This window comes from Perissodus microlepis, chromosome 12 (assembly GCF_051167445.1).
Source record: "Perissodus microlepis isolate ML-2025 ecotype Zambia chromosome 12, ASM5116744v1, whole genome shotgun sequence".
Lineage (NCBI taxonomy): Eukaryota > Metazoa > Chordata > Actinopteri > Cichliformes > Cichlidae > Perissodus > Perissodus microlepis.
Genome location: NC_140472.1, coordinates 1,525,741 through 1,551,505, shown reverse-complemented (window position 1 = coordinate 1,551,505; position 25,765 = coordinate 1,525,741). Strand labels below are relative to the sequence as shown.

At 42.9% G+C, this 25,765-nt stretch overlaps 1 protein-coding gene across 3 annotated transcripts; it reads right to left on the bottom strand.

Annotated features, from left to right (window-relative positions):
* Nucleotides 1-1,132: 1,132 nt before the first annotated feature.
* golga1 (golgin A1) lies at nt 1,133-25,549 on the bottom strand. 3 transcript variants are annotated; one of them, XM_084945778.1, is made up of 24 exons: nt 25,341-25,548; nt 24,235-24,517; nt 19,642-19,732; nt 15,381-15,455; nt 13,333-13,430; nt 13,227-13,259; nt 11,014-11,142; nt 10,674-10,843; nt 10,407-10,518; nt 10,236-10,319; nt 9,175-9,300; nt 8,899-8,994; nt 8,439-8,534; nt 8,178-8,273; nt 7,843-7,983; nt 7,138-7,212; nt 6,205-6,294; nt 6,002-6,104; nt 5,729-5,889; nt 5,371-5,532; nt 5,195-5,254; nt 4,278-4,502; nt 4,086-4,172; nt 1,133-3,842 (listed from the first exon to the last, which is right to left on the bottom strand). In XM_084945778.1, exons 2-24 carry the CDS (start codon nt 24,361-24,363, stop codon nt 3,765-3,767), a joined length of 2,517 nt encoding a protein of 838 aa, XP_084801904.1. In that variant the 5' UTR covers nt 24,364-24,517; nt 25,341-25,548; the 3' UTR covers nt 1,133-3,764. The 3 variants fall into 3 exon arrangements, with proteins under 3 accessions (XP_084801904.1, XP_084801906.1, XP_084801905.1); XM_084945780.1 differs by lacking the exon at nt 11,014-11,142 and having other exon boundaries at nt 25,341-25,549; XM_084945779.1 differs by lacking the exon at nt 15,381-15,455.
* Between the last annotated feature and the right edge of the window lie 216 nt (nt 25,550-25,765).

Genomic DNA, 25,765 nt, shown 5'->3' with positions numbered 1-25,765 from the left:
TGATCCTTTAATTTACCTTTACGTTTATCTTTCTTGTTTACTGCTAGGAAAAAAAACCCTGACACATCAACCAAAACATATCAGCTTTCCCCGGTATAACTCCAAAACCATTATCTGCATGGTCATCAGGGGCACCTCCAGACCTTTTTCATAAGGCTGGCCATATTGGGGCCACTAAAAATAGTGGTGTGTCACACCAAAAACAGAATTTCCAGTTTTATTACACTGTAGTCAAATATAGGTTACTTGAAAAATATGGCAAAAAAGGGAGAAAGAATTATGTGCCTGGTTAATTTCCTATTAAAGTTGAAATCACTGAAAACGGGTACATATGAAAACCAAATAATAATAAATAACAGTTAATGCTGTTAATGAATTGTTACAAACATAGGACAGTCTTGCTGGGGGGGGGGGGGGTCAATCTGAATGGGGTCTGGATAATTTTAGATGACCAAAAATAGGCACTGTGAATCCACCTTAGTTTGTAAATTGTGGACACAGACTTCTAATCTGTGTGGGTTTGCATTTTTCTTTTCCAATTTCCATTTTCTTTAAAAGGATAACAAACGAGCAGAAAAAAACACTGAAGCTTTATAAGTTCAAACCATCACTGCAGTTCCTCTAGGGTCCACTTCTGCTGCCGCTAAAAGGAAGTCAGACCATGAAGTGTCCCATTTTAAAATGCCAGTTTTACAGCATTGGAAAGCCTTTGGATTAACACTCTACCAACTGAACTACAAGGATCACAGAACTGGAGATATTTTAATGGATTATCTGATGGATTTTATCTTGTCTGGTACAGATCAGCTTTTTCTTCAGTTTTGGTAAGGAAAGTTTTTGTATTTCATTATCGTTTTACTTGTTTAGTGTTAATGTGTTTATAAAAAAAATGGTGAGGCCTCATAATAATAATAATAATAAACCAATGGGTGATATCATGGTGGCCACAGTTTGCAACACATAATTAAGACTGTTTTATGATCTAAATAAAGTGGACATTCACAGCTGTTGAAAAGCCAATGTGAATAACCAGACCAACGCACAGCACCGGCTCCACCAACTTTCACACAACAAACACTGTAGCAGTGGTGCCTCCCAGAGTCACAGAATAAAACAGTCATAGAAACATCACTGAGTCATTAAAAACAAAAGGCAGAAAAGCTCTTTGAGTGTTTAACACAGCAGAATCAACCAGGTTCAAAAGTGCATTCGTCATTTCTTTGATTCTCAGAGTATAAAAGCTGACGGAGTGTCCATAACCACGTCAGTCTGCTACCTGTAATAATAAAACATGATGGCAAATCTGCATTCAAAGATGTACTCTTGCTTTCTCTATATACAAACAGATAAAACTTCAAATCACATGACTGACACTCAGGACAAGACACCGTTATGGACAGTGTGGCGAGCTGGGGCAGAAACATGTATGGGCTCAGGTCTATGATAACGATAAATATTATAAACGGATCACTGTTGACATTCACTGATTTATAAAGTTTTCAATGCATACAGTATGTACAGATTTCTCTTTATAAACAGCCAAGTGGAATGTACTTTGATTTACATCAGCAAAGGCAGGTGAAGGCAGAGCCTTTCCTTCATCATTTACAGAGCATTCACCTTTTTTATCATATACAGCTGTGGTCAGTTTACAAACTCTCATTTTGGACTTCAGTGATTTCTTTCAGCCGTTCTTTTTCCAGGGTGGATTGGTTATACAGTATGTCTTTAATAACTTAAAAAAAACAAGAAGAAGAACTGGGTATTATTTTGTGTTGTTGGGTTTTATTTTTTATTTTGAATCGTCTCCAAAGGGCAGTTGGCTTCATGTCAAGTTTGCAGACGTTATTTCGGAGCGGGGCCTTCTTTCTCGGTCAGCACTCTCTCAGTCCATGGCGATGTAAAACTCCCTTCATTGTGGATGCTGTTATTAGCAGCTGTTAGCAGTTCATAGCAGACCTGACCCTTGGTGGTTTCTGGGTTGCTCCTGAACATCCTAACCAGTTGTGTCTCATTTCAGAATGACAGCTCGACTCTTCTTCCAGACATCGGTGAGGTGGTGAGACACTGGAATAACTTGTACTTATGTACAATTGTTGAACTGATGATCTTGAAAAGTGTAGTTGTTTAGGAATGGGTCCAATGGACATTCCCAACTTGTGTAAATTCACAGTTCTCCTTCTGCGACCTTCACTGAGGTCCTTGGACTTCCCACTGTTCTTAGTAATGGATGATGCAGTGAGTGCTGTCAAACAAAAACTTTATGCTGACAGAGAGAAACTAACAATTTTAGTCAATAACAATCACCAACAGGAAGAGAGTGAGTGAGCCTGACTGTATCCTTGTCAACATGTACGATGTTTCAACGTTTACAATGATTCAACCCTGGGAAAAGAACCAGTTCAAAGAAATACAAACCATAAATTACTTCACATTCATGTACACGATGAATGTATGAAAACTTTGACCACAGTTGTATTATTTCAGTTGAATTTATGTACAGCCTATATTTTTCACACTGGCGTTAAAGGAGAGAGAAAAAGAAAAACAGCCCGTAGAGATCAGACTCAGAGTGTATCAAACAGCTTTCACATCAGTCTTCTTTCCCGGGCTGCCTCTGCAAATCAGAATGTGACTGCACCACACTGTGGCACATATTGGTATTACATCTTTAATCCACCACAGTACAGAGAGCAACTACAGTTCAACATGCATGGAAGCTGGAGAAAGGTCAGCATTGCCATCTATTAGGAAAACGTTGGATTATGATGATCATATTGGACATTAATCACAGCCTTGATTTCTTTGATTGCTGAGTCCCAAAGTGTGGTTAGTTGCAGCCTAGACAGCAAAGCAGGTACTGCAGGAGGACCACAGGTCATTTAATTCACCTTTAAAGTTTGTCATTAAAAATGTTCAACAAATTATTAAAATTAAATTAAAAATAAATAAATAAAATACAAGTATTGATTAATTAGAGAGATTTCTATATTGACCAATTTTTGAACTGGTTGTGTTTTATTTCTCTCGGTCTCTGGGTGACTCAGTTGACCGAAAACCTCATCAGTGGCAGAGAAATGGAAGAAAAACTATTAATGGAGGATCAACAGCAAGAGAAGCAAAATGAATCCATTAAAGCCAAACACCTGGTCCCAGATTTGCTCTGCTCGGGGATGAAAGACAGATCACTGTGTAGATTAAAGATGTAATCAAAGGCTTGTGTGACCCACAGAAGACTTTCAGACTCCAATGCAGCACTCTTCAATGTGAGAACAGCTGGTCCTTTGACACCAGTGTGAACCATTTATATACCATTAAATAAACTCATTGATACTAAAGCCAACTGTACGGGTCAGTAAAGTGACACGTTTTCATTAAATAAGCCCTCTGTGAGTTAAAATGAAGTGATAAACAACAAGTTAACCAGAAACGAGACAACCCCAAAAACAGCAGTCAGAGCGTTACTCCTGTGTGATGTCTCACATAGTAACTCACTTTTTGCTGACAAAAAACCATCAGATTAGTGTCATGTGATTGAAGAAAAATCAAAAACGTCATTTTAAAAATCACCACTGATTATGAGTAAGCCTTCGTCCCTAAATGATGATGCGCAGCCCCTCCTCTGTCCTCACATCAGTACCTCCCACAGAGCCAGGGAAAAACTGGGAGGCTGGAGTCCTGCTCAGTGATGGGAGCTAGACAGGAAGGAGGTGCTCTGTCTTTGTCTCAGTCTCTCCATCACTTCAGCTCTTTCTGCTGTAAAATCAGCTCCAATGAGCTGATCCTGAGATAGAAGGGCGGACGATTCCCTTTGGAGAAGGCTTCGATCCAAACCAGGACATCTACAACACAAACGGGATAGTAATCATTAGCACAGACCGAGTATAAGGCAGCAAAGGTGAAGACATGATAATACACGTGATGACATTTGGCTGTATCGGGAGGTTGGTCTGCTCTATAAAGGCAAAGCACAGTGACTACCACAGACTGTATAGAAGAGATGGAGGTAGCTGCCATGTCACCAGTCCGGAAAGGTTTTCCCACAGAGATTTGTACAGATGTCTTTTTGCGAAGAATCCGCCCACCTTGTACTCCAGAGTTTGCTTCAGCATGTCCTCTTCTTCTCGAGTGAAGTTCAGCAGCACAGATACAGCTCTTATCAGCTGGTATGCCTATCAGAGCAAAACAAGCAGCGCACCTTCAGTCTGAGTGTGGAGCACAGCTGGACTCTGTCATGCAGTCAACACAAACCAGACTCTTGCAGAGCCACACGTTACCTCTGCCTCTCTGGATGACATGAACTTGAGGACGACGTGCTTGAGATACTCAAAATTAATTTCTCTTGAGTCATTGAGGTCCGAGGTGTTGGTCACTGTGGTGTTGGAGGTCGGGGGACTCGGGGTGGATGCAGGTGCAGGGTCAGGACAAACTCTCTCCGGTTTTTCTGCTCTGCTTTCAGGTAGCTTCTCCCTCCCTTCAGCTTCTGACTCAGGTTTTAATTTCTACAGAGCACGAAGAGAGAAAAGCACTTAAAGAATCAAATCATTCTGCATTTACACCCGATAAGCAGGCAGAATCCAATCAATAACAAATTTGACAATTAAGAAAAAACTCGATTGTTTTAGGTTACAGCAACAGTACAGGTTTTTGTTTCTTTGGAACCTGAGGCCTGTATGACAGGATTCTGGCTTATCCAAGCACCTTCAGGGTTCACGCCTTACTAATTTGCCGTAATAACTTGTTCTGTGAAGCTAACGCGCTCTGGGGAAGTCATTCTTTACTCTCAAACCCTTAAACAGCACCGAGTCTGCAGCTGAGAGACTGAAACCCAAAACAGGCTGGAGCAGGTTATGTTCAGAGTTCTGTATTAAAAATCATCTGGACGTCGTTTGTTTACAGAATGTTTCACGTGCATGATCCTCTGCTGGGTACGTTCTGTGTGCACGGCCCAAGTGTGCTCTACCTAAACATCTGAATGAAGCAATGTCACATGACCGAACGTGTTTTACTCCAGTGATTTGGAAAATGTACAAAATGTTAGAATTCATTCTGATCTGCTGCTGTGGGGCAGTAAGCTTTAATGCCACACTTCACTTCAGACATATTTCATACTTTTTATTGCTACAACTGACTTTACATTAATGGCAATTTTATGACAATAGAAAAGATCAGCACTGAACATTCATTGTCTTACCAGTTCTTTCTGCAACGTCCTCTTCAGTTCTGCCAGTCTCTGCTGCAGCTGCTTTATGGTCTGCAAACATCATCAGAGAGTTTTATGTGTGGCGGTGAGTTTACCTGCCTTTATGCATGTAGTTTTTTTCATTCATAGCTAGAGGACCAAATGTGAATTGCCAAAAAGCCTCTGACCCTGTTCTTGTCGCTGAGCTCTTGCTCCAGCTCTCTGTTGACTTTCTGGATGTGATCCAGGTCATCCACGGTCACGCTGCCGTTCTGATCCTCCTCACAGACTACACTATGACTGTGAAGCTGCTCGGTCAGGGTTTCCACCTCTACTTCCAGGTAGGAGATCTAGACAGTTCACACCAAGCATGGACTGTTAATTCAGTCTGATTAAAGTACTCAGTCCGTCTCAGTTTAACAAGAAATCCCATCAAGATAAAATAGTCCATGAGTGTGAATGCCTGGAAATCACCTGCACGCCGATCACATTATAAAATACAGCACAAGTATGTTCAAAGATGTCTGAGCGTGTGCAGGTGCTGACCCGAGCCTGGCAGCCGTCCAGCTGCTGAGTCTGTGTGAGCAGCTCCTCCTTCAGGCTGGTGACCTGGGAGTCTTTGTCCAGCTCCACCTGCTCCAGCTGGGCTCTCAGCCGCTCAGCCTCCTCCTGCACCTCCACCAGGGACGCCTGTCGCCCCTGCACCTCTGCAACGCAAACACAATATTTTGGAGACATAAAGAGCTTTAAACTCTTATTGTTCTAAAGCTCTTTATTAAGCGCCATCTCTTTAAAGATCTTTAGTGCACACGCGTGTACCATTCTGCAGTGATCTGATGTCCTCCTCTCTGAGTGCTAGCTTCTCAGTGACAGCGGTCACTTCCTGCTGTGAGCTCTGTAGAGCCGCACTCAGCTCTGCAACCTGACATCAAGCACAACACGTACACAAACAGTGAGGTGATGTACACACAGAGTTACCACATTATTTCAGCAGAGGTTCGTGTTTGAGTTTATCCACTGACCTGTGTTTGCAGGTCCTCCTTCTGCCGTCTGGTTTCTTCCAGAGCTTTGGCGATTTCTGTGCTCAGCGTCTGTCGGCTGTTTAGCTCCACCTGGGAAACACAGACAGACCAAAAATGTGGGCTACAAATAACCTCTGCTCACTTCAAAAATCATTAAATAAAATAAACTTTAAAGTTGTATTTTTCGTCTGACAGAGTGAAAAACCTGCGCCATTAAACAAATGATTGCAACTTATGACTCAAGATGCACTAACGAGGCAAATGTGCCAAAGAATGTGAACACTGGTAATATTAGTGAGTAATATACGGAGTAACAGCGACAACAGCAACAGGGTGAGCAGTAAGCCGGCGCTTCTCCAGAGCAACTGCCAGATTAGTAATTATACACCAGATATATATCAGAAACACACAAAGTGCTGCTTCACTGCGTTTCCAGCATTTAGTGAAAAATCTTTCCACTCGATACAATCTACACTCGATTTCTATCAAGCAGAAGATGATAATAAAAATGAAATGTTAATGAACATTCAGACTAGGCTCAGAGTTTTGGTAGATTGACAGGCTCAGGTGTCCAAACCAGCCACCAGCCTGTGAGCCTGCACGGCGGCCTCTTACTGCTGAGGGGTAAAAAACCTCACATTTATTCAGCGGAGATGACAAATAATGTGAACTGCTCCATCATGAAGAATATGGAGGTTTCAAACCAACAGAAATAAGCTGTTTGTTGTAAAACAACTTTTTACTGTGTTGGAATTTTCTGATAGTTTCTCTTGTGCTCCACTTTCTGGATTGGACCATTTCTGTGGTTGTTCAGCTTCTCTTTGTCCCAGTAGTTTTCATTTTGTCCCCCAACACCACAATTATCCCTGTTTAAATGAAATACATGTTCATATTCTTGAATAAAACAACCCAGCAGTGTGTTGTGGTTCTTACCCTGCACTGCTCCAGTTCTTCTGTCCGCTGCTTCAGAACAGAGTCCACCTCATTCATCTGCTTGTCCAGATCAGCCTGCCACACGTGCGCATCAGAACAAGTACTGATTAAGGTTGGCGGTTGGACGAATATATCGTTTTTACGAGAGTGATGAATAAGTTTGCTAATAATGTTGGTTGAATCTAAGAGAGGCAGTCCACAGAAAAAATAACAGCTGTTTCAACTGCACCCTCCTCAGAGTGCGCCCAAACGCAGCGATTCATTTCAAAATGTCCCACAATGGTGGGAAGGGAAACAAAGAGAAAGGGGCTTCTTCTTTCCACTCTAAAAACGTCACTCAAAAAGTAAGTTCGAAATCAAGTCTTTCATCTCAATAAATGATTAATCCAGAAAGTAGCTATAGCAACACTAAAACAAACAATAAAATAAAATAAAATATTCCCTCCAGACAAAACGTATAAATTCTAAACGCTCAAATCAAATGATTATCATTGCTCCGCCCATCCAAAGTCTGCGCCTGAGTGAATATATCCCACGTCGTCAGTTATCGGACTGACGACTGCCGGCTGGAAACCTCATTACTGATTAATCCCTCTTTTGGAAATTCCATATGAAAAGCCTCCATGTTCAGTCTGGGGTCTGCAGGTACAGATCAGACACTGATTTATCAAACAGAATAAAAACAATGACACGGAGGAAACATACCAGCCTGTTCTGTAGTGTCTGTTTGTCCTTCTGTAAAGAGGCGACACAGTCCTGCAGTCGGCTCATCTTCTCCTGACTCTGCTGCTCTAACAAAGACAGCTGCTGGTCCAGAAAGGCTTTCTCTGCACTCCGCTCTCCTTGCTGAGCACACGGACAAAAGTATGTTTGGACATGCACTCTTTACTGTAATCATGCTGAAAGTCCATGTTTTTCCTCCAAGAAACAAAAAACTGAGCACAAACATGATCAGACTTTGAAAGAGCACACTGCAGCCTTCAGTAAATAATATCAGGCTCCTTTCTAAAGGCTCAAACTGTGCTTGGAGTGGCACTCACCAGTTTCTCCATGTTCTGCTGCTTCTCTGCGATCTGCTGCTGTGCACTGCTCAGCCTCTCACTGCTCTCTACAACCTGCTGCTCCAGCTGAGCAATCTGAAAACCACAATTCAATCAATATGATATGAATGAATACTCATCGAGGCTTCATCATACCAAATGTCACCATGTAAAGTCTTTTCAATTTCACTTTGCAATCTCAGGTTAGAATCCTTTTATCATTATTCCTCGGAGCAGAGTGTTTGTTGTCTCATAGCTTACTTGTGTGTCTGTCCTCTCTCTGTAGGCCCTGGACGAGTCGTCTTTGTGTCGCAGAAGAGTCTGCAGCTCGGTAATAGTGACACTCATCCTCGACACCTAAGGCCACAAAAAACACAACACTTAAAGTTTGTTTTTGTTATATCTCCTTTTGTTCAAAGTAATCCGAGGAATGAAAACCAGAAAACAGGAGTAAATAAACATGCAGCTGTTGTAAAAAGAGGAAAGTGCCACAGAAAGCAACAGAAATGAAGAAAAAACAACTTCATAACTAAAGTAAGAAGTTAAATGGGAACATTTTAAAAAACACAGCTTACGCTGTTAGGCCCACTTCGATCTTATGTCCCCTCTAAAGTGACACACTGCTGACTACATCAGACTATTACATTACATTTATTTACACAGGGTATGTGTATTTGGCCCCTTACAATGTTCTCCATCGCGTATGAATGTGCTGTTTTACCTGAGCCTCCAGAGAGCTGACGGTATCAGCGTGGTCTGTCCGGACAGCCAGCAGCTCTGCTCTCGTCCCGTCCAGACTTTGCTCCAGACTAGACTTCTGGAAAGACAACAAAAAAATGAATAAACTTACATTTGTGCTTCTAATTTCTTTTTCTCATTAGGAAGCCTGACTATAAAGACATCTGTGGGCCCATGAAACACAACAACACCTCAGTGAGCATGTCAACTGCCAGCCATGCGCTACTGTCATAAAGTAGACCCAAGACTTGTTCTTAACCTCCTGCAGCAGCTCCTGTAGGTGCTCATCCTGGCTCAGGTTCCCCTGCAGTCGTCTCTCCAACGATGTTACCTTCTTCTGAAGCTCCACCAACAAGCGCTCCTTGTCCTCCACCGTCACAGCCGCCTGATGATGGAGCAACAAGCCAACAACAGGTAAAGAACATTTGGTTTAAAAGACTGAAACTGCATTTGAAACAAGTGGAACAAACTGATGTGACCCATTATAAAAGAAGATTCAATTTGTTTACACGTCAACAACAACGTAAACGTGGAACAATAACAGGTTTTTGGGAGTTTTGTGAATTTAGTTCAAAATAAAATAACAAGTTTGTCGAAGCATTTTTGGCAGGAACGAACAGCCTGAAGTCTTCTTGGACTGAGCCGCTCCAGAATTTTCCCTGAGTCACGCAGTTGATTGTGCTTCAGGTCATTGCCTTAAACACTGAGCAAAGGTTTCCCTGCAGGATGACATGTTTTTGCATCCATGTTTCCCTCTGCTCCAACTGGTGTCCCAGTTTGTGTCACATGTACACAACCCCACAGCATCATGTTGCCACTACTAGGTTGTGCTGAGCGTTTACTTTATGGCACACATACTGGTTGAAACTCTTTCATCACACCAGAAGACTGTGCATCTCATAGATACTAAAGAAGCTTCTCAGACGAGCGGTGAAACGTCTTCAGGGAACTTGAAGAAGTCCGGTCGCTCTCATAGATGGACTTTGGCACCTTTTGACAAACTGTGCTGGAAGTCTTAGTGAAGAAAAGGTTTTTCTGGTTTCTTCACTGTAAATGTCCGATTGGCAGAGTGACGCACTAACAGCTGTGCTGCTGTTTATTTAGATGGATAGTCCAGGTTTATATTATTTTTAGTAAATAAAAATTAGTCCTGTTTTTGCTTTTCCACTGTAAAATGATGACATAAAAAACGAGTATGAACTACGAGCCAAAATGCAGAGAGTTCGAAAAATGATAAAATATCATTTAAGCCCAGTTAGACACAGACTGTCGATGTTTAGCTGCAGAGCATTACATTTTTACTGCCCCTCATGTTCTGACCTTTTGCTGCTGCAGCTTCAGAGCATCATGTTCTGTCTGTAATTCATGGAGGGACTTCTCCAACGTGGAAACCATACTCTGTGACTGAAAAACAAAGGCAACGAACAGCAAGTGAATAAGCAGTTTTGGAGAGGATGGTAGTGGTAGTAGTGTAGTGTGCTCAGTGCTGACCTTCTGGAAGTCTTCAGAGACCTGCTGGATGACTGACTGCAGCTCCTGGCATCGTCCCTCTAGCTCGCCGACCTTCTTGTCAGCCTCCTCTCTGAGCAGCAGCAGCTCTTCTCTACATGGAGCCAATAAATGCTCTTTGAATTACAGTGTCATGTCACAAAATAAATCACAGTCCCACAACAAATCCAAGCTCACGTCTAGAACAAGCAACTAAATGTTGAAAATGCTGACTCCCTCCACAAAAACCGAACGTTGCATTTTGCATACCGCTCTATCTCCAGCTCAGAGTTGAGTCTGCAGCTCTCCTCGTGCTGCCGTTCCAGAGTCTGGAGCTTCCCCCGAGCCTCGGCCAGCCCTCGCTTTGCCGACTGAATATCAGCCTCCTTATGCTGAAGTTCCCGCTCTTGCTGGCTCAGCAGTTCTTCCTTCCTCAGCAACTGATAAACAGAATCCAACCATCATACCACATCGTAAAGTGTTTTCAAACCAATGTAGAGACTCGCCAGTCCTGCACTAAGGTACAATCAATGTACGACTACATAACTGACTGCCATTTTTCCTTAATCGCAAAATGTCAGGAAGAAGCTGGCACACCACATGTACGCACCATGTGTTTAACTTTAGCGAGCTCCTGCTGCTGAAAGCCCTCCAGTTCATCCAGGTCGTCCCTTTTTTGAAAGAGTGCTAAGCTTTGTTCCATCATCTCCTCTAGCCGAGCTGACAGGGCAGCCTTCTCCTAAACAAACACACCTTTGAGGTAAATATCGTTTCTCACATGCACCATTTATTGGATTCATGCAGGTGTACAGAATCTTAAGATTATGGATATGACCCCGGTTCACTGATGGCCTCACCAAGAGCTCAAATACCAATACACTACCCCCTCCTGGCTGGCTACACTCCCGTCAGGACAGGGCCCACCTCGATAACTGGCAGACAGAGTCAAAACAAGCTCCTGCAGGAAGCCTGCACTGCGTAGTAACCTTCCAAGCCATCCAGTCGTAGTTTCATTTCTTAGGTTACATGTGAGGATAGGGTGTAGGGTTACGAGTGACTTCTGGTTACATCATAAGTCACAATGCAGATTTCCTGCTGCAGTAATTCAAACATTAGAGGGAAACTGTCCCCTTCAAAAGGGTGGGACTTTCACCTGCTCTGTAGATGCTGCAGACACACCCAACTGGTAAAACCTAGCAAATGTGTGGGGTAAGACAGTTATGCAGAAACCTCTCAGAAACTCCCTTTAAGAGAAACCATGAGGCTGCCAGACACCTGCTAGTAAAAGCAAAGGGCAGCTGCTCCTGCTATCCAAGGGAAAGACGATGTTTAGACACAGGCCTCGTGTGGTTTAGTCCAGGACACAGGTAACTGGTCCTCGTCTAAAACCCCGAGTCCTGTCCAGGTAAACCTACAATGCATGGACTGGACACGAGGTATGCAACATAAAACCAACATGGCAGGCTGTAATAGTGGCCAAACACACCTCGAAGGTGTAGAATGCCTTACTCTCTTCTACCTGAAGAAATGATGGGATCACGGCCACGAAGCACTGAAATGGGATGGCCTATGATTCAAATACGTTACTTATGCTCACACAGAGTCCTGTGAGACTACGCTCTAGCACACAGAAGCTACAGCCACGATTAGCGTTTAGGCTGAGTGTTACAAACAGTGAAGCCACCAGGTTAAAGCACTGAGAAGAATATTCGTGTTTTTCAGTTAACTTGGAGTAAAAAGTACTTGTACTTTTTTTAAAAAGATGTATTTCTTCCTGATAGAAATGCCAGTGGCACCTTAGCATCAGCATCAGCTACAGAACAGCACTGCTACCTCTCGTGAGCCAATTTACAACTGAAATACTGGGAACAAAGAAGCAGTGGCAGAGTCTATTGCCCAATAGTATACTTGTCACCAAGAGGTGTTTGAATAACATCTGAGGCTATGACACTATTATATAACACTGCTCTGGCCACTCCTGACACGAGTGTCACTGAGCAAGTGTAAAGGAGCTGATGGTATTTGAGATTTTGTTGAGGTCACGCAGCCGGCGTTCCCCACAGTGAAACACAAGACAAATACCATGAAAGAACCGATTGTAAAGGTCTCTAGTATTACTATGCAGCTTCTTTTCCCCCCACAAGGAAAATTTCTCCTTTATCTTCTTTGTGATGGGATATACACCAAACGTTGCACGTTGGTAGCAATAACTCAGCATATTACAAAGGGGTGACCAAGAAGACAGAACCCATGTTTACATAAAAAGTAATGGTATTCTAGTAGGAATGTAATGACTGAAACTCTGAGGAATATGAGTGTTAAAGAATGATAATTTGCCCAACTGCTGGTGTAATGTATTTTTCACTCTTCTTATTTTGTTTCTGTTATTTAAATATTTGTGCCAGTGAAACAAAGAATGCTTCTTTATTTTTAAAAGAAATCTGACCAGTTTAACATTCATTCCAATCAGTGAACAGCACAGAAATATCAGCTCCCCCCAAACAAACTGGGCTTTATCATTCTTGACCTGAAACAACTGCTCCCATAAACCCACCAGAGAAGTGTTTACTGAGGTCAAACGGACAAGAAGCCAAGGTCCAGTTTGCCATAGATCTTTACAACTGGACTTTTTCCTCTACTAGAGCGAAGAAGTTACCGCCGTCAAGCCACGAGAAAGAATGCAGGCTAAGGTAATTCTGCACTGGGTCCAACCTTTAAACCTACAGACCACGTCCATCTTTTATATTTTTGTGGGGAGATTTTGCAATCTTCAAATTAAAGAATTATATTTGTTCTACATGTTTTAAAAGAAATGTAACTTACTTTGTCTGAATTGGCCATTTTCTCCATCCACTCCTGCAGGAGGAGGATAGAAAGTGTTCAGAACAAATCAGACCTCTATAATAAGTGAGACAGAACGCATCTTTACCTGATCTTTTTTCTCCAACGCTAAAGCCATCCCCTCTGCCATTTTGGCTCTGCTGACCTGATGAGAGTCATTCTGTTCCTGAAGTTTCTTTATGGATGCTGAGCAGTGAGAGAGGGAGAAAGAGACAGACAGACAGGACACAGAAAGGTTTGTATGTACCAAGCAGAACAGAAATGTTAAACAGCACAGAGAGCGGCGCCGTTAGTAGCTGTGAAAAGTTGGAGTCAGTTTAACAAGTGTGTTCATCCCAGAAGCAAAAACAGGCAGAGACGAGCAACGCGTGACACGTGGCAGAAACAGAAAGGTAGTAAAGATCCTAACACAACAAACCCACCCTGAAGAAATGACGTCGTCTAGACTAAAAGCTTAGAACCCCCAGAAACTGCAGAGTTCAACTCACATTACTACAACACAAGACAAATAATCTCAGAGCAGCAAGTCCATCTTACTATGAAGGAAAACTATGAAGTAAGCAGGGAGGGACGGCAGTGGGGCTTTAAATCGAGAGGTTTCAGGGAGAACTTTGAGAGAATAGCTGATAGTTTTAGTGCTAAAGATGAAATGTTTAACTCTTCCAAGATTCACTCCTTAAGGATGTTGTTGACTGGATGTTCCAATAAGCTCTCATCTAACCAGTTCCTCATTTGCCACACGATCCCTGGTGCTACTGTCAGAAGGCTTACATCACTTATCTCCCTGAACTAATCCATTATTTTTGTGAGGGACAGATATCCCTGTGTTTTCAAAAAAGATGTTTACCTAACATTTAGGCAAAGTTCAGAGATTTGTCAATATTATAGTACTATATATTAAATGTATTTTATTTTATCCATTCACTTTGCTTTTAATTTGAATGGTTTGTTGCTGCAAGCCAGCTCCATTGCTTTGCATCTCATGTTTTCCTACCAACTGGTTGGTGGCCATGTTGCTGTTGTGGTTGTCCTCAATATCATTTCGGAGGATTCTCCAAATCTACCATCCTTGATAGCAGCTGGGGTCAGTGGATTCTGTTCTAGTCTTGAGATCTGCTGTGGGCACGAGGGTCGCTTTACCTGAATCTGCACGACCCTCATGAAGGCTGCAGAGCAGAACAAGGAATAAAATCAGCAGCTGCAATCCAAGATGCTGAGGTTGGAGTGTATTCAAAGGTAGAGACGGGACAAACTGAAGTGTTTCAGATTAACTGAGTCAGTTTGCTAAAACAGATGGCCAAAAAGTCAAGTTTAACATTTAAAGATTTTGCAAATCACCTGTTACTAAACTTAAAAAAGGAGGTTCAGCCAGTGTGTGTTTAATGCTCGAGGCTTTTAGTGTGAACATATAACATTTGCATACTCCAATATATTTAGCTTTGCTTGTATTACAGCAGGTATAAAAACTTTGTTTGCATCAGCATCTGCCACACAGACCAAGTTCCCAAATCTTCCTCTCCAAACAAAGTGGAAAAATTCTATTGCTACACTTACTGAGTCACAAGCAAGTAGGTCTTGTTGCTCAATCCAACCGTGCATTCGGGTAGGGTTTTGATATTTCTTACCAGCCCCGTTTTTAGTTCATCACAGTGAATACAGTAACTTAAAACAATGTGAGAGACACAGCCCAACAAACGAGTATATAAACATATAGGTGGCCGTACCAGGTTTAATAGACCAGAATGTAGCAAATGTTGGGTGTGTACCATTATTATAACAAACATTCAAACACTGTGTGTGAGAGTTTTATTAGTCTGCCTTTGGAGCTGCTGCTATATTTTCTGGCAAATTTGAGAAACCACTTAGCAAAAGCGAACAAACTGAGAGCAAAGTGACAGACAAAGCATGGCTCTGGAATCAGTGCTCTGAACACTGCATACCAGTGGTTTGAAAAAAAGCCCAATCCTACTTTGGATTGAAAGAAAAGAAAAAGCACTTCCACAGCAACTCTCTAAAGACGTTAGCATCTGGAACCCTGAACCATCTCTGAGTGATAATGTGTCAGGTAATGTTTAGTACAGCTGACAGACAGGAAACAGAAAGGAAGCTAATTGGGAGGAGAGTAGAGGTACGTACAATCCTGATGCCTTTCTAATGCAATTTCAAGCTTCTCCTTGGTCTTCTGCATAATTCGCAGCTGCTCAGCGTAGTCTAGTGTTGGGAAGTAGGGTGATAGGGTGGGGTATCAACAATACACACACGCACAAACAAGGAGAAAGAGGCACACACACACACACACACACACAAAGAAGGAGAAAGAGGCAGATGACAGTTAAGAGAGAAGCAGGAGAGGAGGTGAACAGAAGGAGTGGGGGAAAACAAAAGGGAGAACATGGTTGAGAAATAATGGAAGGTAAAAATACTGATGATTTGCTTATCTGAGAAAACCATAATGGTTTAAAGGCTGCGTGAGAATCTGCCACCTTTAACCTTTTTCTAGGGATTGAAAGTCATTAAAGCTACTAAAGGAAAAGGATGCCATTATTCTGAGAAGAAAAGAAGAAGTAGTCTAAGGAGCTTGGAAAGAAAAGCGTCTGGACTTCTTTAAGTTGCTTGAAGACGTTTCACCTCTCATCCGAGAAGCTTCTTCAGTTCTAAGGTCAAATGGTGGGGAGTCACAGATTTAAACCCAGTGGGAGTTTCCCCCCACAGAGGGACAAAAGGACCCCCTGATGATCCTCTAATCACATGAGCCAAGGTGTGAAACTGGGTGTGGGTCCCAATCAGCCAGGGTTTCGGGTGAGCTCATTGTGAAACCTGGCCCCACCTTATCATGCGATTTCCTGAGGTCAGATGGCCCAGGATGTGAGTGGGCGTTAAGGCCGTACATTTTGGGAGGAACACCCTTCAACTGGTGCGGGAGTATGAAAGGGAATCAAGGAAACTAGCGGATTATAGGAACCATCTCCGTTTCAACCTAAGATGCAGACAAAGCAGAGTAGTTCCTAAGAGCCTGCGCCTTGGATCCACTGTCAGGGGATACAGAGCAGACTTGATTCTACAGAGAGCACAAAATCAGCTTCTAAGTGAAAGGATAAGACAGGTCCATTTCACTATAGATGCCCTCCAGAGCAAGATCAGCCAGACCCTGCAGGAACTGGAAATCCTTCTACCCTCTCCAATCTTAGAAGAGGTTTACAAGTTTGTGGACAAGGCTCAGCGGGCCCAACACTCTAAAGGAAAAGAAAGACAACGCAGGAAATTTCACACCTTGCTTTCAAAAACACACACTCCTCAGTCTGAACCTACACAACCCAGAGAAGAAAACACACCTGAAGTCAGTCAGGAGAAATGGGTGAATTACTTTTCAGACCGGAATCTCACTGAACCTGAAAAGAGAGTATTAGCCAAAGGACTCAATTTTGCCATTTCTCCACAACAGTTGCCCATAGTGGACCTCATCACAGCCACAGAAACCGCCATACGGATTAATAAATGATCACAGACAGAAGCAGAGCAAATCAGGATGAAAGTCTCAGCCACGCTCTCCAGTGCCAAAGTCCCTCCATCCAACCTCACAATACAGGAAAAGAAGGCCGTCGCTTCCCTGAGCAAAGACCACAACATCACTGTTTTACCAGCTGATAAGGGAAGGTGCACCGTGGTCCTAAACACTACAGATTACCACACAAAGATCACTACTCTCCTCAGTGACAACAATACATACGAAGCCTTGAAGCGAGACCCCACAAGCAGCTACAAAAAGAAAGTTATAGCTTGCCTTCAGGACCTTGAAAAGGACAAAATCATTGACCGCCTTACATATCACCGCCTTTACCCAGGGGATGCCATACCCTGTATTCACGGCCTTCCTAAAATCCACAAGGAAGCTGTCCCACTCAGACCCATAGTCAGTAGCATAAACTCAGCCACTTATAACATTGCTAAACACCTTGCTACCATCCTTGCTCCTCTCGTGGGGAACACCCCACACCACATCAAGAACTCCACCGACTTCACCAACAAGGTCCAGAAACTTCCCCTGGATCCAGATGAAACCATGGTGTCCTTTGATGTAGTCTCTCTCTTCATACCCACCACGGAGGCCGTGGAGACTGTCAGAAAACGACTACAAGAAGACAGCTCCTTGGAAGACAGGACCAACTTCACACCCGATCAGACCTGCACACTGTTAGACCTCTGCCTCACCACCACATACTTCAAATACAACGAAGGCTTTTACAGACAAAAACGTGGCTGTGCCATGGGCTCCCCGTGTCACCTATTGCAGCAACCTTTACATGGAGGAAGTGGAAAGGAAGGCTCTTGGCTCTTTCAAAGGAAGAGTACCCAGCCACTGGTACAGATATGTGGACGACACCTGGGTCAAAATCAAGACACAAGAAGTGGAATCCTTCACTGCGCACATCAACGCTGTGGATAAAAACATCAAGTTCACCAGGGAAGACACAAAGGACGACTGTTTGCCTTTCCTGGACTGCGCTGTGCACATTGAAGAGAACGGAAACCTCAGCATCGAGGTTTACCGGAAGCCCACACACACGGACCAGTACCTCCTCTCTGACTCCCATCACCCTCTGGAACACAAACTTGGAGTAATCAGGACCCTACACCACCGGGCAGAACATGTTCCCTCTAAGCCTGAAGGGAAAAAGAAGGAACACACACATGTAAAGGAAGCACTCAAAACATGCGGTTATCCTAATTAGGCGTTCTTAAAGTCAGCAAAGAGGCACAGAAAAGAAGACCAGACACCAGCGAGGGAGGATAAGAAGGACGCAACAACATTGTCATCCCCTATGTAGCCGGTGTATCAGAGAAACTCAGGAGAGTTTTCTCCAAGCATGACATCCCGGTGCATTTCAGACCCAGCAACACGCTCAGACACAAACTGGTTCACCCGAAAGACAAAACGCCAAAACACAGACTTAACAATGTGGTGTATGCTGTACAGTGCAGCGAGGAATGCCCAGACCTCTACATCGGAGAGACCAAACAGCCACTTCACAAGCGCATGGCACAACACAGAAGAGCCACCTCCACAGGACAAGACTCAGCAGTCCATCTGCATCTTAAGGATAAAGGACACTTTTTCGAGGATGCCAATGTTCACATTTTGGACAGAGAGGACAGATGGTTTGAAAGAGGAGTGAAAGAAGCATCTATGTCCACTGTGAGCGACCATCTTTGAACAGAGGCGGGGCTTACGACACCAACTGTCTGCCATCTATAATCCAGTTTTGAGATCCCTCCCCAGACGCCTTAACGCCCACTCACATCCTGGGCCATCTGACCTCAGGAAATCACATGATAAGGTGGGGTTAGGTTTCACAGCGGGTTTACCCGAAACCCTGGCTGATTGGGACCCACACCCGCTTTCACACCTTGGCTCATGTGATTAGAGGATCATCAGGGGGTCCTTTTGTCCCTCTGTGGGGGGAAACTCCCACTGGGTTTAAATCTGGGACTCCCCACCATTTGACCTTAGAACTGAAGAAGCTTCTCGGATGAGAGGTGAAACGTCTTCAAGCAACTTAAAGAAGTCCAGACGCTTTTCTTTGCAAGCTCCTTAGACTACGATGACCTGGATGACTGAGAACCTTCACAGAAAAAGAAGTAGTTCAATATTTATTTACAACAGAAAAAAAGCCACACACAGTTAAATACTAAAAATAATATTCACACTGAGACATTAACACAATCACTTCATGGCCATCAGTCTGTGCACTGCAGCATGGAGAGCAGAGAAATCAGCTGCCCTGCTTTAAACGGGCCTATTAGGCTCTTCCTCATCTTCTGTCATATGTGTCACATATTAAGGTCAATGCATGTACACGTAATCCCTGAGAGCCAAACAGCTTTGAAAAATCTGTTTCAGCCCCGCCCACCTGCTACTCAAACCTGTTTGCCATTTGATTGAAATGGGATTAAGCACAGACTTTTGCCTTAGTCATATACTTTACACGCACAATAACTCCAGTATTCATGCTGCCCAGCTTTGACACTGTGCAGTAACAGTCGTGCTGTGGGGCTCATAAACATGAAGCATTCACACTCTATTACCAAGACCATAAAAAGTCTAAATGCATGTTTGTATATACGATTTTCTTGTTTGTTTCCATGGTTTCTCCTGGCTGAAAGGCCTCAGTCTCATGCAGCTAATCCTCAAATTACCTCTACTCATTATAATTCTATATTTAACATATGCATCTTTAACTTGTGTGAGATAAAACTGAAATCATTTAGATGTTCTCAGATTATTATAATTATTATCAGTTAAGACAGGGTGCACTTGCATTTAAATTGAACTCAGATTGCTCCTGAAAACGGCACACTGCATCACTTCAGCTGCTTACACTACTCTTGTACATCATACCTGACAGCTTGGCCTCCAGCCTCCGGATCTGATCATTTCTTCTGAGGAGCTGGGCAGGAAGGTCATCCCTGGAGCTGCTGCCATCAGATGCCTGAAAATAAATAAAATAATAAAACAAATCAGACATACAGACGTTTATAGAAGTGGAACTGGTCAATCCATTGGTCCATTCATCAAGTGCTTCACAACAAAATAATGTTAGAACATAAAAACAAAAAGTTACACAAATACAAGTTTAAAAAGATGAGTTTTAGCTGTTCCTTTAATGTGATCAGTGAGTCTACAGATGCCAGGCTCAGAGGGAGAGTGTGCAGAGCCTGGACCCTGTTGCAAAAGCTCCGTCTCCTTTAGGTCTCAGCCTAGTGTGATGGACGGTCAACTGGTTCTGATCACATGACCTCAGTGACCTGCCGGAGACGTATGGATGTGAGGGTTTTCTTATGCACACTGGTGTGTGTCCATGCAGAGCTCTAGAGGTCAAAACCAGAATCTTAAAGTGGCTCTGAAGTTAATAGGGAACCAGTATAAGTAAACCAGCAGTGGAATTGGACAACTTTGTCAGAAGTCTCACAGTAACGCTCTGAACATCCAGTAAAAGAGGTTCCCGGGAGGTTTTGCTGAGACAGCTAACTAATAATTATCCGGACAAAATAAAGTAAAAGCATGAATGACAAGGTCAGAGTGTGACACCAATATTGCCAAGCATAACTTGGTAATATTTCTTAAATGATAGAGGCGAGAACAAACCAGATTGTTAACATCAGTATCCAAAGTTAAAAGTAACACCAACAATCCTGATAGAAGTTTTAACAAAGAGCAGCGAGTTTCCATGACCTTCAACACAAATCTCACAGTGGGACAGATATGGACTGTTTAGTCTTCATTAAGTTTAAAACATGGTCAGTTGTCTAACTTAATAGAATGTAAGCACTATGCAGGATTTGAAACTTGAGGCTTAAATCAAGTTTAACATTACGTGATACACCATAGGCAAGTGGAAGAGGACCTGTACTTTGAAGCAGCAGCAAAGCCGGTGCCATCACACTGGAAGTCTGTGTGTGGTATCTGACTACAACAGGTACTGAACAAATGCTGACTGGCTGAAAAGTGGGCTCACCATGAGGGAGAGAAACAGGATAAAGCACCAAAGGTGAAAAACACCCTGAGAAGCATGGCACGACTTGAATGGTTTCATACTCTGTTTTTACATCACTACAAAGAAGACAAACAAACACGATTAGCGTGCAGGACAGTCCACATATTTTTGACACGGCCCGCTGGTGTCAGTTAACAGCTACAACATGTAGATGACGGTCTGCAAAGCTCTGCGTATTAGGGCTGCCACAAACGATTATTTTGATAGTCGACTAGTCACCGATTATTTTTGTGATTAGTCGACTAATCAGATCATCATCCATTGGACGTAAAACGTACAGATTATTGCACCAGCATGCATCTGCTCTTATATAACTATCATTAGCTTACAGCTTTAAGTGTTTAAGGTATGTGCTAACTAAAAATAAAGACAAGATGATAGTTTATTAAATTTTAATGAAATTTGCAGATTGTTTCGGTGAAGTTTAATAAACTCCTTGCTATCTAAAATATAACAGGACACCGGAGTAAATTCTCGAGCATCTCACACTTCTGATAATCAGCTGTCTGCTTGACGTTTATTCAGCTGTGTAAAAACTATAACTTTAATCTCAGCCAAACCGATTCACTCAGGAACAAATAAAATACTAAAAAAAAAGCCAAACAATAACATTTTCAAGTTATCTAAGTGACTTATATATCATATTTAACCTGAGTAGCGAAAGACGGCGGTGGGTTTGAAAACGATTTGCCAGAAGTCTGGTGTGCTCACCGGCTCTACTGAGCCTTGCCCCCGGCTCGCTATCGAGCTAGTGGGTAACAGACGTCTCCGAAAACGTCGGAGCACTTTTGAAAGTATGTGGTGTCTTGATAAACTGAGCAGATATTTGAGGTTTACACAGCTACATTCTCGCCTGAAAATATGTTAAACGTTTATTTTGTGACCCAGAAAGAATAATAAGAGTAACATTAAAACTAACTAGCTGCCGCCATTGTTGGAAAATGAGCTGGGCTGCGCTGGGCCGCGCTATGAATTCTGGGACAGAGCTACTTCTTCTTCTTCGGGGTTTAACGGCAGCTGGCATCCTTGTACATGCAGTGCTGCCATCTTCTGTTTCAGTCCGTTATTACACTCTTAAATCCTACTACTTATTCCTGCGTCTTTTGTGATCTTACAAAGCTTCAAATGACGCGTCGACTATTAAATCAGTCGTCGACGATTTTGATAGTCGACGTAATCGTGACTAGTCGACTAATCGTGGCAGCCCTACTGCGTATGCTCTGGAGTGTGTCCTGACAAACTCTCCAAGCCTCTGGAGCTCTACTGGAGGGATGATGCAGTCATTTGAGATTTTGTCCAAGATATACCAAAGCACACCTGCATCCATGTCCGCATGAAAAGGCCTCTATGCTATCTGACATGTCATCAATTCTTCTTGTAACTGTATTTTCAAACAAAGACAACACTGACAGCCTTTCTAGCATCTCAGCGTACCAGGACATCTACACTATGTTATTGGAGAGTGTTGCCGTTATTGTGTTTCTAGTTTTATTTTACTGTTTTGCCATCAATTCAGTGTTTTATTAACATAGACTTTGCCACAATGGTCAGACCATCGCAGACTCCGAGTCTTGACGTCTATAGGTCGGGCCCAGTGCCTTTCAAAGTAGGCTAGATTTCTAACAGAAGGCCTGATTGGTTTCCAAGTCCCTCTTTAGCCTGTGGCACCAAGATAGCATTAGCCAACTCCCGACAGCACAGTTTATCCTACCTTTTGTGTAGTTGTAGATTGTAGTAATGATGTATTGTCATAAAATATGGCGGTGGCTGGACTTGACTCAGCATGCCATCTGAGAACCAGTGTTTTAAATCATGGAAGGATGTTCTGCTGGGTCACATGACAAATGCTGGTCAGCTGCAAGAAAGCTCTAACAAAATAAATTGGATGACAGAAAAATACATGTGCCAGCAGTAAGAGTTGTGCAGACAAGCTGGCCAGGGTGTGCAGCTATGCTACTATGTTTGTTATACTACAAACCAAAAACACAAAGTAACATATCAGCCGGCTGTAACGCGACTAAGCAACTTCACTAAATTATTTAGTCAGCTGTAACTGAGCCTCAGGAGTCCGGCTTCCTCTCTCGAGAGCTACTTATTAGATCTACTAACAGAGCTTTAACACTGAGATGGATCTGATTAACAAACTATAATGGAAGAAATTGTCTTTAAAAAGTTGTTCTTAAATAAGGAAAACAGTCAAGTACAATAACATAATATACACAGCATTGCATTAAATGTGTTGGTCTTAAGACTGGACTCAAATCTGATCATGAAGACACACAATCAGTACAAAAGAGCCCATCTCCACTCTATCATCACCTTTACTACAGGCATGCTGGCAGACTGTCTCAGCTGAACTCTGGACACACACACACACATACACTGATACGCACTCGCTCATCCCCCCCTCCCTTCCCAAACGCCTTCGATGCTTGTTCCCTCCTGGAGAACACGGCGGGTCTGGGCCCAGCGCTGGAAAAATAGCTGCAGGGCAGGATGGCTGCTGTGTTTGCTTACTCCTCACCCCCTACCCACCCCAGTTGCTTGTCACGTGCTCCATAATGTTGTGCTGTGGACATTTATGTGCTTTCTGTGCAGAGGAGTTTTTTTTTTGTTTTCTGTTCTCATGCTGTCCTCCCAGGAGCCCAGCATGAGTAGAGGTCTCTTTTTTCACTCTTGGACTTTCCCATTGTAGTGTGCATTTCAGTGTTTTTCTGTAATACTACCGATCCCCGACCTGTCTCCCCATGTGATGTCTTTGTTGTGTATGTAAGGTCGGGGGTGGAGGGGTCCCATTTCACTGCAGGGCAACTTGCATGTGACAAATAAAGGTCTGATTGATTGATTGATCGTTGTCCATCAAAACTAAGGGCTGCTACCCAGGAATGGCTCTGCTGACAGCCAGAGGATAACTAATTTACCAGGGCTACAGTGTTTAGCATCAACAGGAGCTGCCAGAGAAGCACAGTAAGGCCTTCATATCTGAGCTTTGACACTGACAATTTACACGCATACGCAATCCCACTAGTAGATCCACAACTGCAGAAAGCAAAAACAGGAACAACAAATAAGTGAAATACAATATGAAACTAAAAAATAAGCATGAGTCAGCATGAGAAAAACTGAGTTCAAAAGCATAAAGAAACAATGTGAAATGCATTTACTTTGTTGCTGATACAATACTTCTCAATCATGTCTGTGTTAAATGGTCATTTAATATTTAATGCAAAGCAGCACTCCAAGGACCTGTGAACACATTAAAGTAATATAGGAAAACATATTGCAAACTGTTACTGAGTGACCACCCAGAGATGAATGTTTTCTGTCATGTTAAAGCAAAAAGAACAAGGACAAGTCTGAAGTCTACTCCTCCTTTTTTCTATTAATAAACTTGGTTTATGTTAGTAACCAAACTGTCAAAATTCTAAAGAACTTACAAAGTCATCCCCGGAGTCTGCTCCCACTGAGGTGATGGATTCCTTGCTGATGGTACGGGGTATGCGAACACCACTCCGAGGTGCTGTGGCGGCCTCCTCTGCAATCTTCTTTTTCAGTTTAGCAAACATATTCTTCTTTCAGTTTCTCTTCTTGGGTGCAGTTCAGTTTCTTCACCCAGTGTTCAGAGTTTAAGGCTCCCTGCTGTGTCGCCTCAGACAGCACCACTTCCTTATGCAGTAACACCTGAAAGAGGTTCCTGATAGTACTTCCATACTGCTACATCTACAAAATGAGAAAATAAAGTTATTAAATATCCAGGAAGAAGCTTAGTGCACAACATGTGACTGTGGTATGAGATGTTAGGAAATCACAACAGGGAAGGATATGTAATGTGTTATTTGTGTGTTTAACATGGAGACTATACATTCTTCAGAAGTCCACGCTTGACAACTGTCACATTGCTGTAATGAGTCCAGAACAAGATCCACAGTTTTTGGCATCATGTGGTAGACGTGCTGGACTCACATATCTATGACGGGCAAAATCCTGGCGGTTTCATTTGGCTACACTACAGCCCACTAACAGCCCTATTTGACAAACTTTTACTGGCAGTAAAACAGAGCGTTTGTCCATCAGACATGGCACGGGGAAGCCAGCATGGTTCCAACTGTAGTCCAATCATTTTGGTTACTCCGAGGAGACCACAGGTTTCTGTGTGGTTCCTGTTGCAAGTGCACCAGCCCTTTGAACGTTTGTGTCATTGATGTGGCTTTTCTTGCAGCTCTGAAAACCTTACAGTTACTCATCACAACAACTGTCCCTGACTCTGGGCAGTTCCTAACTAAATCAGTTCCCCTGGCCTGGCTCCAGAGTATCCTACCCTACTCAACCCAACAGCTAAAGAACCAGTTTAGTCGCAAACTGCAGCAAAGACAAACCTGGGGCTAAATTAATTAAGGGGAAAAACAAAGTACGACATGAGAGTCTATTCTGACAGACAGCTAGCCACCTAGCTCTTCTAACCATAACAATAAGAGTTAACATTACCACCGGTGGTGCTAGCTGACGTTACACTGCCCGTACACTGAAGTCGCCTTCCTCTTACCATTTTCACTTCGATTGAAAGTCACTTCGTGTGGTTCTCGAGGGTGAAATGCTTTTTGCTCTCTACAAACACTGAAAGGAAGGCTGGAGCCGTGGCAGTCCGTAATATGACCTATAGACTTTGTGTTTCCAACGGGATGCTAGCCAGTGCTAGTCAGCGAGCTACAGCTCATACAGGAGACTTTACACGTAATCACCCAGATGACTGAAGACGTCACGATTAGCCCTCTGCTCATTGGATAGAGGGAGTTAGAGGTGGGGAAATGTAGCGCTCCCTGTAGGCACCAAGAGCAATCACAATTACAATCAGAAGCGGGGGATTCCCGGTGGCTTTGAGACAGACGCTCAATAAAAAAATAAAACAATAAAAAAAAAAAATATATATATATATATATATTTTTTTTTTTTGTTTTGTTTTGTTTTGTT